The sequence below is a fragment of the Balaenoptera acutorostrata genome, chromosome 15, assembly GCF_949987535.1.
Source record: "Balaenoptera acutorostrata chromosome 15, mBalAcu1.1, whole genome shotgun sequence".
NCBI classification, from domain to species: Eukaryota; Metazoa; Chordata; class Mammalia; order Artiodactyla; family Balaenopteridae; genus Balaenoptera; species Balaenoptera acutorostrata.
The window spans coordinates 35,843,301-35,858,188 of record NC_080078.1 but is presented as its reverse complement, the minus strand read 5'-3'; the positions used below and the strand labels follow the sequence as shown (position 1 = coordinate 35,858,188).

Below are 14,888 nucleotides of genomic sequence, written 5' to 3'. Positions count from 1 at the left end.
ACATTTAGGATCTTCCCTGAAGCATTTAGCATAGTGAGAACTGAAAAGAACTAGTTCACTAGGGGATTAGTGAAATAAGTGAGAACACATAAAATGGAACACCACCCACCCACTTACATGACGGGGCCAAGTGTACGTAGAAACCTGGGCAGGTGTGCACAAGACATCGTTAAGAGAAAAAAAGCACATTACAAAACATCCTGTATAATGGAATTCCACTTTGACTTAAAATATTTATCCATAAAAAACTAGGATACTTGGGAATTCCCTCGCAGTCCAGTGGTTAAGACTTGGGCTTTCAGTGCCGTAGACCTGGATTCGATCCCTGGTCGGGGAACTAAGATCCCATAAGCTGCATGGTGCGGAAAAAAAAAAACTAGGACACTCAACAATGTGTTAATGTGTGCTATCTCTGGGTGATGGGATTATGAGTGATTTTTGCTTTCTGTTTGCTTAAATATACTTTCTAATTCTTTTATAGCAAGTATATATCGCTTGTATAATAAATATTTACATATGTACTTTTTTTCCCCTACTTTAGAAAACTATGATCAACTGACAGTCTTGGTTGAGCCCAGTACAGAAGGTGATTATCACACTTCCCACTGCTAGGAAAAAAAACGCATTTGTACAAGAGCCTAATTGAGCTTTACTTTCTATAATCCCCAACTTTCCAGAGCTCTGGTTAGAAATCAGCAATGAAACCTTCAGCCTTAAAAGATCATTTCTAGGGGGATGGCAGGAGGGAAAATTGGATGAAGGTGGCCAAAAGGCACAACATCCTGGGGAGAGGGGCAAAATAGGGGTAGCGGATTAAGAGGTATAAACTATTATGTAAAAATAAATAAGCTACAAGGATATATTGTACAAACAGGGAATGTAACCAATATTTTATAACTATAAATGGATATAACTTTTTGGGTTTTTTTGGCTATACCTCGCAGCTTGAGGGATCTTAGTTCTCTGACCAGGGATTGAAGCGGGGCCCCTGGCAGTGGAAGGACGGAGTCCTAACTACTGGACTGCCAGGGAAGTCCCTAAATGCAGTATAACCTTAAAAAATTGTGAATCACTATGTTGTATACCTGTAACATATAATATTGTACATCAACTACATCTCAATGAAAATTTTTAAAAAGGCACAAACTTCCAGTTGTAAGTAGAAACTAGGGATGTAATGTACAACATGATGACCACGGTTAACACTGCTATGTGTTATATAGGAAAGTTAAGAGAGTAAATCCAAAAGAGTTATCATCACAAGGAGACATATGTATATAGATATTTGTATCTATAGGAGATTATGGATATAAACTAAACTTATTGTGGTAAGCATTTCGTGATATACAGAGGTCAAATAATTATGCTGTACACCTTAAACAGTGATGTATATCAATTATATCTCAATAAAGCTGAAAAAAAGATAATTTTTAGTTTCAGTTTGATAGAAGGACCCAAAGGTTTCAACCAGAAAAACAATACCATCTTTTTTTTTTTTTAAACAAATAAAGCGATTTTGTCCAAATTCACTTATCTATTTCTGTGTAATTAACCATTCTTTTTTTTTTTTTTAAGAGGTCTCCCTAAGGACATGGTATTTTTTATTTATTTATTTATTTATTTATTTATGGCTGTGTTAGGTCTTCGTTTCTGTGCGAGGGCTTTCTCTAGTTGTGGCAAGCGGGGGCCACTCTTCATCGCGGTGCGCGGGCCTCTCACTATCGCGGCCTCTCTTGTTGTGGAGCACAGGCTCCAGACGCGCAGGCTCAGTAACTGTGGCTCACGGGCCCAGCCGCTCTGCAGCATGTGGGATCTTCCCAGATCAGGGCTCGAACCCGTGTCCCCTGCATTGGCAGGCAGATTCTCAACCACTGCGCCACCAGGGAAGCCCAACAATACCATCTTTACTGAAGGATTTTTTCTTTTTTTTGGCTGCGCCACGGGGCATGTGGGATCTTCTTAGTTCCTCGACCAGGGATCGAACCCGCACCCCCTGCATTGGAAGCACAGAGTCTTAACCACTGGACCGCCAGGGAAGTCCCTGAAGGATTTTAACTAATACCTATTTTTAAGCCTGGAAGACTTCAACTTCAGATTATACTAAAGGGAAAAAAGAGTAGTAACACTATTCCTTAGTGAGGAAGAAAACAGAACTGACAACAAGAAGGCTCCAAAGGTGAGGGAAGAAAATATTAGAATTTCCATCAATTTATTTATCCTTTAAATTTTTTTGTTTTTCTATTTTATAATGTACATAATATGTAACTAGAGAAGAACATGATAGAAGTTCATTTTAACTGACAGGAAAATGAGTTCATTTAACTGACAGGAAGGTGGGATCACAAAGCTGAGAGGCCGTGAACCAGCGTGATGGGGGGGGTTACTCCCCATGAGGAGGCCATAGCACCCTCAGCTCCCTCCTAGGAGAGGCCCAGCCCACCCTACATGGTCCTACTGGAAGGAGGGACATGGGGTACGAGGGAAGTGGCTGCAGCCCCTTCCTCCCCTGGCAAAGAGCACGGGGTGCCCGGCCTCCAAGTGTGGAGCCTGGCTAAGGGGGCAGGTCAGGGGACTGGGTGGGCTCACCCATGACTGAGCAGGAGGAAATCTGCAGCCAATGAGGAGCATCCACACAGGGACAGCCAGACGGCCTCCCTAGCAAAGGAATGACCCGGCCCATCAGCCAAAAAGCAACCACCAGAACTGACCAGCCCCTTCCACTCCTGATTAGTGCATTGGGGAGGTTCACTGTTGATTTCCTGAGTTTGATAACTGTACGTGATAATGAAAGAGAAAATTCTTGTTTTAAGAAAAACATACTAAAGTATTTAGGAGGGGGACTTCCCTCGTGGCAAAGTGGTTAAGAATCCGCCTGCCCATGCAGGGGACATGGGTTAGATCCCTGGTCCCGGGAAGATCCCACATGCCGTGGAGCAGCTAAGCCCGTGTGCCACAACTACTGAGCCTGCGCTCTAGAGCATGCGAGCCACAACTACTGAGCCCGCATGCCACAACTACTGAAGCCGGGGCGCCTAGAGCCCATGCTCCGCAACAAGAGATGCCACCACAATGAGAAGCCCCGCTTGCCACAACTAGAGAAAATCCGTGCGCAGCAACGAAGACCCAATGCAGCCAACAAATAAAGAAAAAGAAAAAAAGAAAATGGTTTCTTTAAAAAAAAAAAAAAAAAAAGTATTTAGGAGGAAAAGGGCATTATGTCAGCAACTTACTTTCAAATGGTTCCAAGAAAGATAATAGGTATATAGAGACTGATAAAGAAAATGAAGTGAAATGTTAACATTTGGGGAATTCAGTGAAGGTATGCAAATTCTCTGTACTATTTTATAACATTTCTTTAAGTCTGAAATTGTTTCAAAGTTTAAAATTTAGAAAATTTTCCAAAATAAATCCAATACAATTTGTTTTCCCTACATACGAGTCACCCACATACAATCTCAGACCCAGCCGGAGAGTAAAGGCACCAAGTGAGGGTGTAATCTGCACGGTACGTAAATGATCAAAAGTCTGATTCTCTAATACGTTTTCCTTTTAAAAAATTTTAACAGTAACTGTCCCTTATGGTCTCCAGTTCTACCTTATTTAAGATCAGGCTCTAAGCTCAGAGGCAGAAGTTATGCTTTTCACAGCCAGGGCTCCCTGCCCTGCATCGACGCCTGTCCCTTTGCTACGTCTTAAGGAGGCCTAGTTCATGTGAGTGGAATTACCTTCAAAGAATAATTATGTTCAGAAAAGGAAGCGCAGATGGCAAATAGATATATGAAAAGATGCTCAACCTCACGAGAAATCAGGGAAAGGCAAAAATCAACAGGAGACCACTCAGCTGATAGCAGGTACCAAGGGTTTTGAGGGGACAGGAGATGCAAGCTATGAAACGCTGTCGGAAGTGTGCAAACTGGGACACCTACGGGGGAGAGCAAGGTACACTCTCTAGTGAATATGCACCCAGCCTACACACCCAAAATTCTGCTTTGAAGAACACATCCTGATCTCCTATAGAAATCCCTTCACATATGCTCAAGAGGACAGGTAGAAAATGCTAACTGCAGCACTGATGGGAATAGCAAGGTGGACATGACTTAGGGGTCCACTGACAAAGGAATGGAAAATATACCGTATTCATACATTCAATAAATACAGAGGTGATAAAATGAGTGAACCCCGTCTACATGTACCACACTGTGTTAAATGACACAGTCATTATATAAATATATAACATATAAATAAATATATTATTTACATAAATCTTTAAAATATATAAAACAAGTCTACATGCTGCTTAAGGACACACAGCATGTGATGAGAGTATAAAGTCAGGGACAGGAAGGGTACAGACCAACATCTGGATAGTGGTTACCTCTGGATTCATGTGGATTAGTTGTATTAATATTATCTTCTGTACTATTTTGAATGTTTAAAGTACTTCATAATTTAAGAGTCATAATGCTTACTGCTGTGGACAGCGTTCAAGTTGGTACAACTTGGTCTTTGGATAGCAATTTGGCAACATCCACATTATGGCTGTACTTAGGCTACATCCAAAACTTCTACCTTTAGTACCGAACTGTACAAATGTGGTCGCACAAGTGTGTGGAGAAGTATGTGTGCAGATATCCCACACAGCACTGTGCATGAAGGCAAATACAACTTGATTCTATCTGCAGACCACTGTTAGAGAAACTGATTCATCCCTACAAGGGAGTGCTATGCTGCCATACAAGAGACAAGAGAGGGCTTCCCTGGTGGCGCAGTGGTTGAGAGTCTGCCTGCCAATGCAGGGGACACGGGTTCGAGCCCTGGTCTGGGAGGATCCCACATGCCGCGGAGCAACTGGGCCCGTGAGCCACAATTACTGAGCCTGCGCGTCTGGAGCCTGTGCTCCGCAACAAGAGAGGCCGTGATGGTGAGAGGCTCGCGCACCGCAATGAAGAGTGGTCCCCACTTGCCGCAACTAGAGAAAGCCCTCGCACAGAAACGAAGACTCAACACAGTCATAAATAAATAAATAAATAAATATAAGAACGTGAATTTCTTTAAAAAAAAAAAAAATCTTAAAAAAAAAAAATCTTAAAAAAAAAAAAAAAGAGACAAGAGAGCTTTTTTTTTTTTTTTAATTTTTTTATAGCTACTTTATTTATTTATTTATTTATTTTTGGCTGTGTTGGGTCTTCGGTTCGTGCGAGGGCTTTCTCTGGTTACGGCAAGTGGGGGCCACTCTTCATCGCGGTGCGGGGACCGCTCTTCATCGCGGTGCGCGGGCCTTTCACCATCGCGGCCCCTCCCGTTGCGGGGCACAGGCTCCAGAAGCGCAGGCTCAGTAGTTGTGGCTCACGGGCCCAGCTGCTCCGTGGCATGTGGGATCTTCCCAGACCAGGGCTCGAACCCGTGTCCCCTGCATTAGCAGGCAGATTCTCAACCACTGCGCCACCAGGGAAGCCCAAGAGAGCTTTATATCTACTGATATAGAACAATCCAGGATAGACAAGTTTAAAAAAAAACAAACAGGATTTCCCTGGTGGCGCAGTGGTTAAGAATCCACCTGCCAAAGCAGGGGACGCAGGTTCACTCCCTGGTCAGGGAACTAAGATCCCACATGCCACGGGGCAACTAAGCCCACGTGCCGTAACTACTAAGCCTGTGAGCCACAACTACTGAGCCCGTGCGCCACAACTGGAGAGCCCTCACACCACAACTACTGAGCCCGTGCACTCTGGAGCCCATGCGCCACAACTAGAGAGAAGCCCACGTGCCGCAACTAAGACCCAACACAGCCATAAATAAATAAATAAATAAGACAATTCATAAAAGAAATACAAATCGTCAATAAATAGGTTTTAAAATGTTCAATCTCACTAGTAAGTACAAACCAAAACGAGATGCCACTTTTCTCCTATCAAACTGGCAAAACTTTACGATGGTAACATCTAGGGCTGGTGAGGATGTGAGAAAATGGGCATCGTCATGTATTACTGGTGGAAAGGACAAAAGAGACATCCTTTTTAGTGGGAATTTGTTAGAACTTACTAAATATTTCCCCCGTTGAACTTTTTAAACAACTTTATTAAGATATAATTCTTCTACCATGCAATTCATCCACATACAGTTTACACTTCAATGGTGGACAACCACCACCACAATTTCAGAACGTCTTCATCACCCTGAAAAGAAATCCTGTACCTCCCCCCAGCCCTAGGCAACCACTAATCTACTGGTTTCCACAGATACGCTTATTCTGAACATTTCATACAAAAGGAATCATACAATATTCAGCCTTTGTATCTGGCTTCTCTCACCTAGCATATTTTCAAAGTCCATCCAGGTTGTAGCACAGGGAAGTACTTCACTCCTTCTTATGGCCAATTAATATTCCATTGTATGCATGTAATAATTTTATTTATCCGCTTATGGACATTTGGGTTCTTTTCACCGTTTGGCTATTACAAACAATACTGTTATGGACATTTATGTACAGGATTCTGCCTGGACCTGTTTTCAGTTCTCTTGGGTATATACCTAGGAGTGGTATATATCCAAGTGCTGGGTCATATGGTAACTCTATGCTTAACTGTTTGAGGAACTACCAGAATGTTTTCCAAAGAGGCTGCATCATTTTTCATTTACAGCAGTGTATGAGGGTTCCAATTTCTCCACGTCATTACCACCTCTTGTTATTGTCTTTTTTTATTATATTATTATTTTCCTGGTTGTTTTGATTTGCCATTTTCCCTGATGACTAATGATGTCAAGCATTTTTCCATGTGCTTATTGGCCATTTGTGTATCTTCTTTGGAGATGTATCTTTTCAGATCCTTTGCCCATTTTTTCATTGTCTTTTAATTTAACTGCCCTGTTTTTTTTTCTTAAATTAATTAATTTATTTATTTTTGGCTGCTTGGGGTCTTCGTTGCTGCGCGTGGACTTTCTCTAGTTGCAAAGAGCGGGGGCTACTCTTCATTGTGGTGCGCGTGCTTCTCACCGCGGTGGCTTCTTTTGTTGCGGAGCACGGGCTCTAAGCACGTGGGTTTCAGCAGTTGTGGCAAGCACACTCAGTAGTTGCGGCTTCGCGGGCTCTAGAGCATAGGCTCAGTAGTTGTGGTGCATGGGCTTAGTTGCTCTGTGGCATGTGGGACCTTCCCAGACCAGGGCTCAAACCGGTGTCCCCTGCATTGGCAGGCGCATTCTTATTAACCACTGCACCACCAGGGAAGCCCTAATTGCCTTTTTATTAGGACCTATTAAGTTCAAAATGTGAGCACCAGCAATCCCTCTTGTAGAAATACAGCATATAGAAATAACTGCATGCATGCTAAAGCTGTGTGTGCCAAGATATTCCCTGGAGCACTGCTTATAATTGCAAACTGTTAGAAACCTAAATTTCTACTATTAAGGAACTGACTGAACTAACTATGGCATGGATACTGCATGGAATACCATATAAGGGTAAGATGTCTATGGCATATTATTTTTTAGAAGCTGCAGATCAAATACACAGTAGAATCCCACTTTGTTCAAAACAAAAAGCCATGTATGTGTTTGCAGGTGTCTACAGACATACTTTCTCAGCAGAGGAAAATCCAGGGTCTCTTTATCAACCAACTGGGCATCTTGTGGGGGAACAGGGGGTGGGTGGAAAAGGAAGGAAGATATTTGCCTCCTTATTCTATATAAATTTTTTTAAGTGATAGGACGATGAGTGCTATTTACTGTTTTAAAATTTTTCCCATACTTTTCAAATAATAGTATTTTTAAAATTATTACAGGAATAGGTGTCTATAGTTGCTCACCACTGTACCCCTAATGCCTAAGCACCACTCAGCACTTGGCATCAACAGATACTCAATGAAAATGTGTTGAATAAACGGATGAAGAGCAGTTATTTCTGTGTAGGATAAAGTTCTGTTATAGTTTATTCTTCAGTGATATGATGCCTCACTTGCTGTGACTAAATTATAAGCTAATCAACAGGGTCACTTACATGATTCAGAAAATACTGCACAATTATTTCATGGCCAGCGGCAGCCGCTTCCATCAGAGGAGTGAATCCATATACGGGATCCCTGCAAGATGGAGACTGCAGTCAGATGGTGAGCAGAGGAAGCTCTCAGGGGCGGAAGCGTGCCTGTTGCAGACAAAACCTCAGCGACGCAAAGCCACCCATCCCCAGGCCCAGAGGGCTCCCTGAACGGGGAGAGATGAGAAAGTGAGTATCAACATATCAGTCCCGTGGTTTCTACCCCAGGTCTAGTCTTTTGTTCCTAAGACAATCTGTCTCCCATCTTCACTCCTCCTTAGCTGTTTCCCCCTGCTATGGCCTGAATCTCCACTTAATCACAGCAAAAAGCAGCTGTCGCCCTTCACTGCTCACAGACAGCTAGCACCTCCTCTCCACCTATCCAGATATCCTACATTTTGAGATCAACATCCTCCAGGAACCCTTCCAGGAGCTCCAGGACTAACGATCTCCTGCCCTCACTACACCTAATGCTTGCTTACGGTTAACTCAGCGCCCTCTTCCGAGTGCCCCCCACCCAGGTCCTCACTGGTTCACCTGGGCTAGAAGACAGGAAGCAAGCTAACCACTGGTTTTCATCCGTTCGAAGACACATGGTTTTCACATGCATCGCTGAAGTCAGAATGTCAATAAACGAAATGCATTTTAATTAGAAGCATGTTTTTTCTTTCTTAGTGGCCTGTAAACCTACAGTGTGTTAAAACGGCTGACACCAGCCAGGGTGTGCAGTGTCAGGTGAATGCTGGGTTGAAGAGGATTATCATGGAGACATGCTTTAGAAAACAACCCTACTTCCAGCTTATATTTAAAACTTATGACTGTTTTCAAAGTATCACCTCACCTGATATATACAGAAGGCAAGAAAGCTATAGGGATTTAGCATTTAATGCATGTCAATTCAGTGCCACGCACTATGTTAGGCCCCTGTTATATGACAGAACATGTAGTTCTTCTAACAGTTCTATGACATGGGCATTGCCATCCTGTTTTCAGATAAAGGAAATAAGGCACAGAGAACTTAAAATGCTGCACACAATGCCACCTGACAGATGCATGAGAAAGCTAGGACGATCCCCATGCCTCCACGCCTAGGCGGGACTGTCCCCTCTGTCCCTTTGTCTTGAGCCTGTCAAACCAAGGCAGGGGCTGCCTGCACTCCAGCCTCTAGCTGCCTTGTCAGTTGCCCTCCTCAGAGTCAGACATGACCACCCCCCTCCTGCGGCCACTTAAGACCTCGTAATCACCTCACATTGGCGTTCGCTCCACTGTCCAAAAGGAACTTGACCATCTGCTGGTGCCCAGCACTGGTGCAGTGGAAGAGGGCAGTCCAGCCTTGAATGTCCTTCATTTCTAGCTCAGCACCTTGCTTCAAGAGAACACAGAATGCTCGTTAAGGCCGCGTCTCCTCTGCACAGGGTGGGCGCCCTCCAAGCCATCACGCTGAAAGAATCGAAGTGATTACCCGAGCACACGCACGCACACAGGGGCCTGCAGTGGTTCACGTCTCTGCAGAGCGGTCGGGGGCCCCTCAGGTTTCTGGCCTGAGGCCCTCGTAGCTCACCTGGAGGAGGAAATAGGCGATGCTCTCGTTGCCACAGCTGGAAGCCAGCATCAGCGGAGTCTGCCCTTCCGGGGTCGGCACATTCACACTCACCCCCGCCTCGAGCAGCAGGTGCACGATGGTATCGTGTCCAATGTAGGAGGCATACATCAGCGGGGTCCAGCCACCACCATTCTTCTTATTCAAATCTAACTCTCTCCTAAACAAACGCAAGACATGCTAGACACGCCAGCCATCTCATAGGTGGGGTTTACCAAAGCCGGTGGCCAGGCCAGGCCAAGAGAAAGAGCAGGAAGTGCTGACATGCTGACAGGAAGCAGTCACATGCCACCCTGGATGTCACTGGCGGGGGAGGGGGGGGGAGTGACTACACTTGCCGGACAACTGCCTTTGCAAACTTCCTCAAGTTTGCCTCCCTCCTCTGATTTTTCGTTCTCATCTGCACGCTCCTCCTACCCTAAGGCCAGCAATTCTCTTTTTTGCTACCACCAGCTACATAGACGGTTCTCAACCACGGGAGATTCTGCCCCCAGGGGACAGTTGGCAAAGTCTGGAGACATTTTTGGTTGTCACACCTGGGGAGGGAAAAGCTACTGGCATCCGGTGGGTGGAGGCCAGGGACGCTGCCCAACATCTTACAGTGCACAGGACGCCCCTCACAACACAGAATGAGCCGGCCCAGGCTGTCAGCAGTGCCGAGGCCAAGAAACCCCGACCTGCAGCCTTGACTACCTCCCGCCAACAGACCAGTCCGCTAGTCCAGCACCAAGGGGAGAGGAAAGAGGAGGGGACTCAGACAGTGGACGATTTCTCCTTTGTTGTCCTACCCTACAGAAACATTCTTGGAAAAATCCGTGACCAAAGAATCCTGTCTTTCTCACTGATTTCCATTACAATTCTGGAAAAGTGTTTCCTACAGGAAAAACAATGCAGGCTTCCCAACCCAGAGTTTGGGGTCAGGGGATGGAAGTAAGACCCACTTCCAGGAGCATCCTGCCTGTTTCACGCCCCAGTCTTTCCTCCTCCACAATCCTTGCCTCCAGTGGAGGTACCAAGTGACAATCGACCCATGCAGTTCGTGCCTCTCCTAGGTACACACACTAAGCTACACCAGACAATTAGTTTCCATTCACCAGCACGTTCTACTGACCCTGGCCTTGGACCCAGGCAGCCACTTCCCAGGTCCTGATCCCAGGAATGCAGGGGTAGCCACTGGCTGGGAGAGCCGCCTGGAGACCAGCCCATTCTCACCACATGCCCGCCCACATGGACAGGGAGGCGCCCCCCACCCCCACCCCTTAGCAGAGCGGCCCAGGGGTTCTGGCAACCCCCTTCAGCCGAATCCTCCCTTCTGACCCCTCCAAATCCCCCTCGGGTCCCCAGTGTGTGTTTACTGTGCACCAGCCTCGGTCTCAGCAGGTGTCACAACCCCAATCAGAACACAAACACTTCCTAGAGCCGTTCGGGACTGTGCATTTTAACAGCACACCTGAAGGCTTAAAAGCCTGTGAATGTTAAAGGAGCAGAACTATAGGTGGGGTCGTGGTGACCCTGTCGGGGGATGTGCTGCCTGCACACCCAGCCGGTACAGGAGTACCAACTGGCCAGATGCTCATAAGTGATGGCTACGACCTGGGAGCCAGAAACGGGGCTTCCACGAGGCTCTGCTTTAACTCCCCAAACTGGAACTGGAAAAGGCCCAGGTAGGTATGGACATAGGTTGCTTCTCTAAGTTATCAATGAGATGATAACGGTGAGCACAAAGTGTGGCAGACAAAGTGGGAAGAGATGAGAAGATGGATCCCTTTCCAAAAATTACACTGAGTATCAAACCGTACTTCAAACAAGAAGGCGCTAAGAAGCAGTGCTGTTTAGGGGGACCTAATATGCATGTAAGATCAGTGAAAACGGCATGTGGGCAGTGAGTAAGGTGCAATCCTCCAGGTGGGGATAACCCCACCTCCTCCTCTATGGCAGAAGCTAAAGGGGAGAGGGTGGCAGGAGGGATTAAAATGAAGCTTCTGGGGAAAGAAGGCCATAGGGCGTTGCTTTCAATCTTTATTTTTGTTTTGTTTGAGCATTTCTGCAATTAGTGAAAACCATAAAATTACTCTGGTTAAAGTAAGCCTGAAATGAACAATTTCTAAGCCTATGAAAAAAGTTTAAGCTGCCTTTTTCTTCCTCGGAATCAAAACTGCTTTCCTTATCGGCGTCCAGCATAAATCATCACAGACAACAGCCCAAGAGAAGCAGCAGTTGATCTACCCAAGGATTAAATGTCTACAGCTGTGGGCAAGGCCCCCGCTAGCTTCCTGATGGCTCCACCTGAGAGCTGAACCATGGAGCTCAAAAATCCAAGAGGAAGGAACATTTCCCAAGATCTCTTACCGCTGCACACATTCCTTCACCACTTCATACTGGCCAATGGAGGCAGCTGTGTGAAGATCCAAGGGGACAGCCAGCTCCTCCCGGCTGACCTGCGCACCCAGCCCGTGCCACATGGACAAGCTGCGGCTCAGCAGCTCCGGCTCGCTGGCTTCATCGCTGAGCTCCGACATCGCTGTGGAGGGAGGCACTGGGGTCGTTAGGTCTTTCCTTCCTGGTAGCTACACGGAGTGAAAACGGCATGGTCACACTCCTGCCCACAGCAGGCAGCTATGTCACTGCCCTGACAGACTGTTGCCCAATGTACCCAACTCCTGGGACTGACCAGACAACTTCCTTTCAATAAATATCGTATGTGGTAATTCCCTGGTGGTCCAGCGGTTAAGTTTCCGCGCTCCCAATGCAGGGGGCCCAGATTCGATCCCTGGTCAGGGATCTAAGATCCCGCAAGCCCTGCAGTGCAGCCAAAAAGAAAAAAAATTGTATGGTTCGGGCAGCTCCATCATGCTAGTACTGGTGAGCTTGTCACTAGGCAGAAAAAGAGGAGCACATGTGTCATAAACTGTGGCATATATTTTCCTTTATCGACCCCCAGGCCCCACATTCTAGAAAGGCAACTCAAGGAGCCTGACAACCTCTTGGATGGGAAGCAGAGAAATGGTAATTAGGTCAGTGGACCAAATCAGCTCTCAGATGTGGTGAAAAAGAACCCTGCGGCTTCCTGGTGGCGCAGTGGTTGAGAGTCCACCTGCCAACGCGGGGGACACAGGTTCGATCCCTGGTCTGGGAGGATCCCGCATGCCACAGAGCAACTGAGCCTGTGGGCCACAGCTGCTGGGCCTGCGTGCCACAGCTGCTGAGGCCCACGTGCCTGGAGGCCGTGCTCTGCAGCGGGAGCGGGAGGCTCCGCCACGGTGGGAGGCCCGTACACTGCGGCGGGGAGTGGCCCCCGCTCGCCGCAACTAGGAGGGGCCTGCATGCAGCAGGGAAGACCCAACGCAGCCAAAAATAAATACATAAAATTAAAAAAAATAAAGAGTCCTGGGGCTTCCCTGGTGGCGCAGTGCTTAGGAATCCGCCTGCCAATGCAGGGGACACGGGTTCGTGCCCTGGTCCGGGAAGGTCCCACGTGCCGCAGAGCGGCTAGGCCCGTGAGCCACAACTACTGAGCCTGCGCATCTGGAGCCTGTGCTCCGCAACGGGAGAGGCCGCGACAATGAGAGGCCCGCGCACTGCGATGAAGAGTGGCCCCCGCTCGCCGCAACTGGAGAAAGCCCTTGCACAGAAACGAAGACCCAACACAGCCAAAAATAAATAAATTAATTAATTAATTAATTAAAAAAAAAAAAGAGTCCTGGACTTGGAATTAGATCAAAATTTAGCTCTGCTACTTAGCATCTCCAACCCCTAGTTCCTTACTCTTTAATGGGGACATGATATTTCCAAGGACTGCAGTTAAAAACACATGGCAGAATGGACAAACAGTGGCACGTCCACACAATGGAACACTACTCAGCCACAAGCAGAAGGAATAAACAGGTGATACACACAACACATGAACGAATCTCAAACGCATCATGCCAAGTGTAAGCCAGACTCAAAACGCTGCCTACTGTATGATTCCATTTACAGGACTTTCTAGGAAAGATAAAACTAAAGGGGGGACTTCCCTGGCGGTCCAGAGGTTAGGACTCCGTGCTTCCAATGCAGGGGTCGCAGGTTCGATCCCTGGTCGGGGAACTAAGATCCCGCATGCCATGTGGCATGGTCAAAATAAATAAATAAATAAACAATACAAGTGCATGTGTTTAAAAAAAAATTTTTTAAATAAAGGATAAGACTAAAGGAGGATAGATCACTGGTTATAAGGGTTAGAGGTGGGGGGCCCACAAAGGGACTGCAAGAGGGAATTTGGGGATCATGGACCTGTTCTGTATCTTGATTGATGGACATATGACTCTATACATTTATCAAAACTCATAAACCTGAACACCAAAATGAGTAAATTTACTGTATATAAATTTTAAAAACAAATTTTGAAACAAATGGAAAGAAAGCTCCAATACAGAAACCAGGGTGTGACCAGTGTTAACTGACTAGGAATCTACCTATGCATCCATTGAATGTGGGAGAGACGAGGGGGAATGGGATAGACTGGTTAATTTGTGGGGTGACACTTTCCCCAAGATGGGACAACAGCAGGATGAAGAGCCCTTCATTCTAGGAATCCTAACCCATCAAGCCCAAGTCATCAGCTTCCTAGTAGAACCCTTGGTCCAGGAGTGACAACTGTCTCCTGTTCTACCCTGGGTGGGAAAGAACAAAGACCAAAGTGTAGAAAAGGAAGAGAAGGAGAAAACAAAGAAAACCACTTCCAGTTCAGATGGCCTAAAGGTACCACAGCGGTTCACAGATGCCATTAGCACGTCAATCTCTACTAATGAATGCTTCCAAGCATGAGATACAGCCAAGATGGCCAAACAACAAACAAGCCACCAATTTGGGGGACAAAGAATCCGTCGGCCCTTGGCCAGAGTATGTGTAACAAAGTTCAGAGCAAAGCCCTGCTTCCTGGAACCACCTGTCCACACTGGCAGGGCCTGAGAGCAACCAGCTCTCTCACTTTTCAGGCGGGAACCCCCAAGCTGAACAGTCCAGGCCACAGAGCCTGGATAAGAATCCAAATAAGCTGAGTGTCAGTTCAGCACTCCTTTCAATACACCCCTCAAGCCTTTTTTGGGTGTGTTTCTTCTACTCCAAATGCCTCCTCCAGAGTGGGACCCATGTTCTCTCTCCTTTTATTGGAGGCTCACCTGTCTGACACCCTCCAGCACGCTGAGGAGCAATCAGAATCAGACCCCCACTCCAGGAGCCCATGGAGGGAGAACTCGGATGCCAAGAGACCATAAAGCT

At 46.5% G+C, this 14,888-nt stretch overlaps 1 protein-coding gene across 5 annotated transcripts in view; it reads right to left on the bottom strand.

Moving 5' to 3' along the window:
• ANKS3 (ankyrin repeat and sterile alpha motif domain containing 3) overlaps positions 1 to 14,888 on the bottom strand; it is a 30,886-nt gene that overhangs the window by 13,333 nt on the left and 2,665 nt on the right. For 3 of the 5 annotated variants that reach the window (XM_057528583.1, XM_007181519.2, XM_057528584.1), the window contains exons 2-5: positions 11,979 to 12,196; positions 9,591 to 9,789; positions 9,274 to 9,395; positions 7,994 to 8,075 (exon numbers count right to left, since the gene is read on the bottom strand). In XM_057528583.1, coding sequence (XP_057384566.1) covers positions 7,994 to 8,075; positions 9,274 to 9,395; positions 9,591 to 9,789; positions 11,979 to 12,148 — 573 coding nt within the window. In that variant the 5' untranslated portion in view covers positions 12,149 to 12,196. Of the gene's footprint in view, positions 1 to 7,993; positions 8,076 to 9,273; positions 9,396 to 9,491; positions 9,790 to 11,978; positions 12,197 to 14,888 lie in introns of those variants that run through there. The other 2 variants (XM_057528585.1, XM_057528586.1) reach the window with 2 other exon arrangements.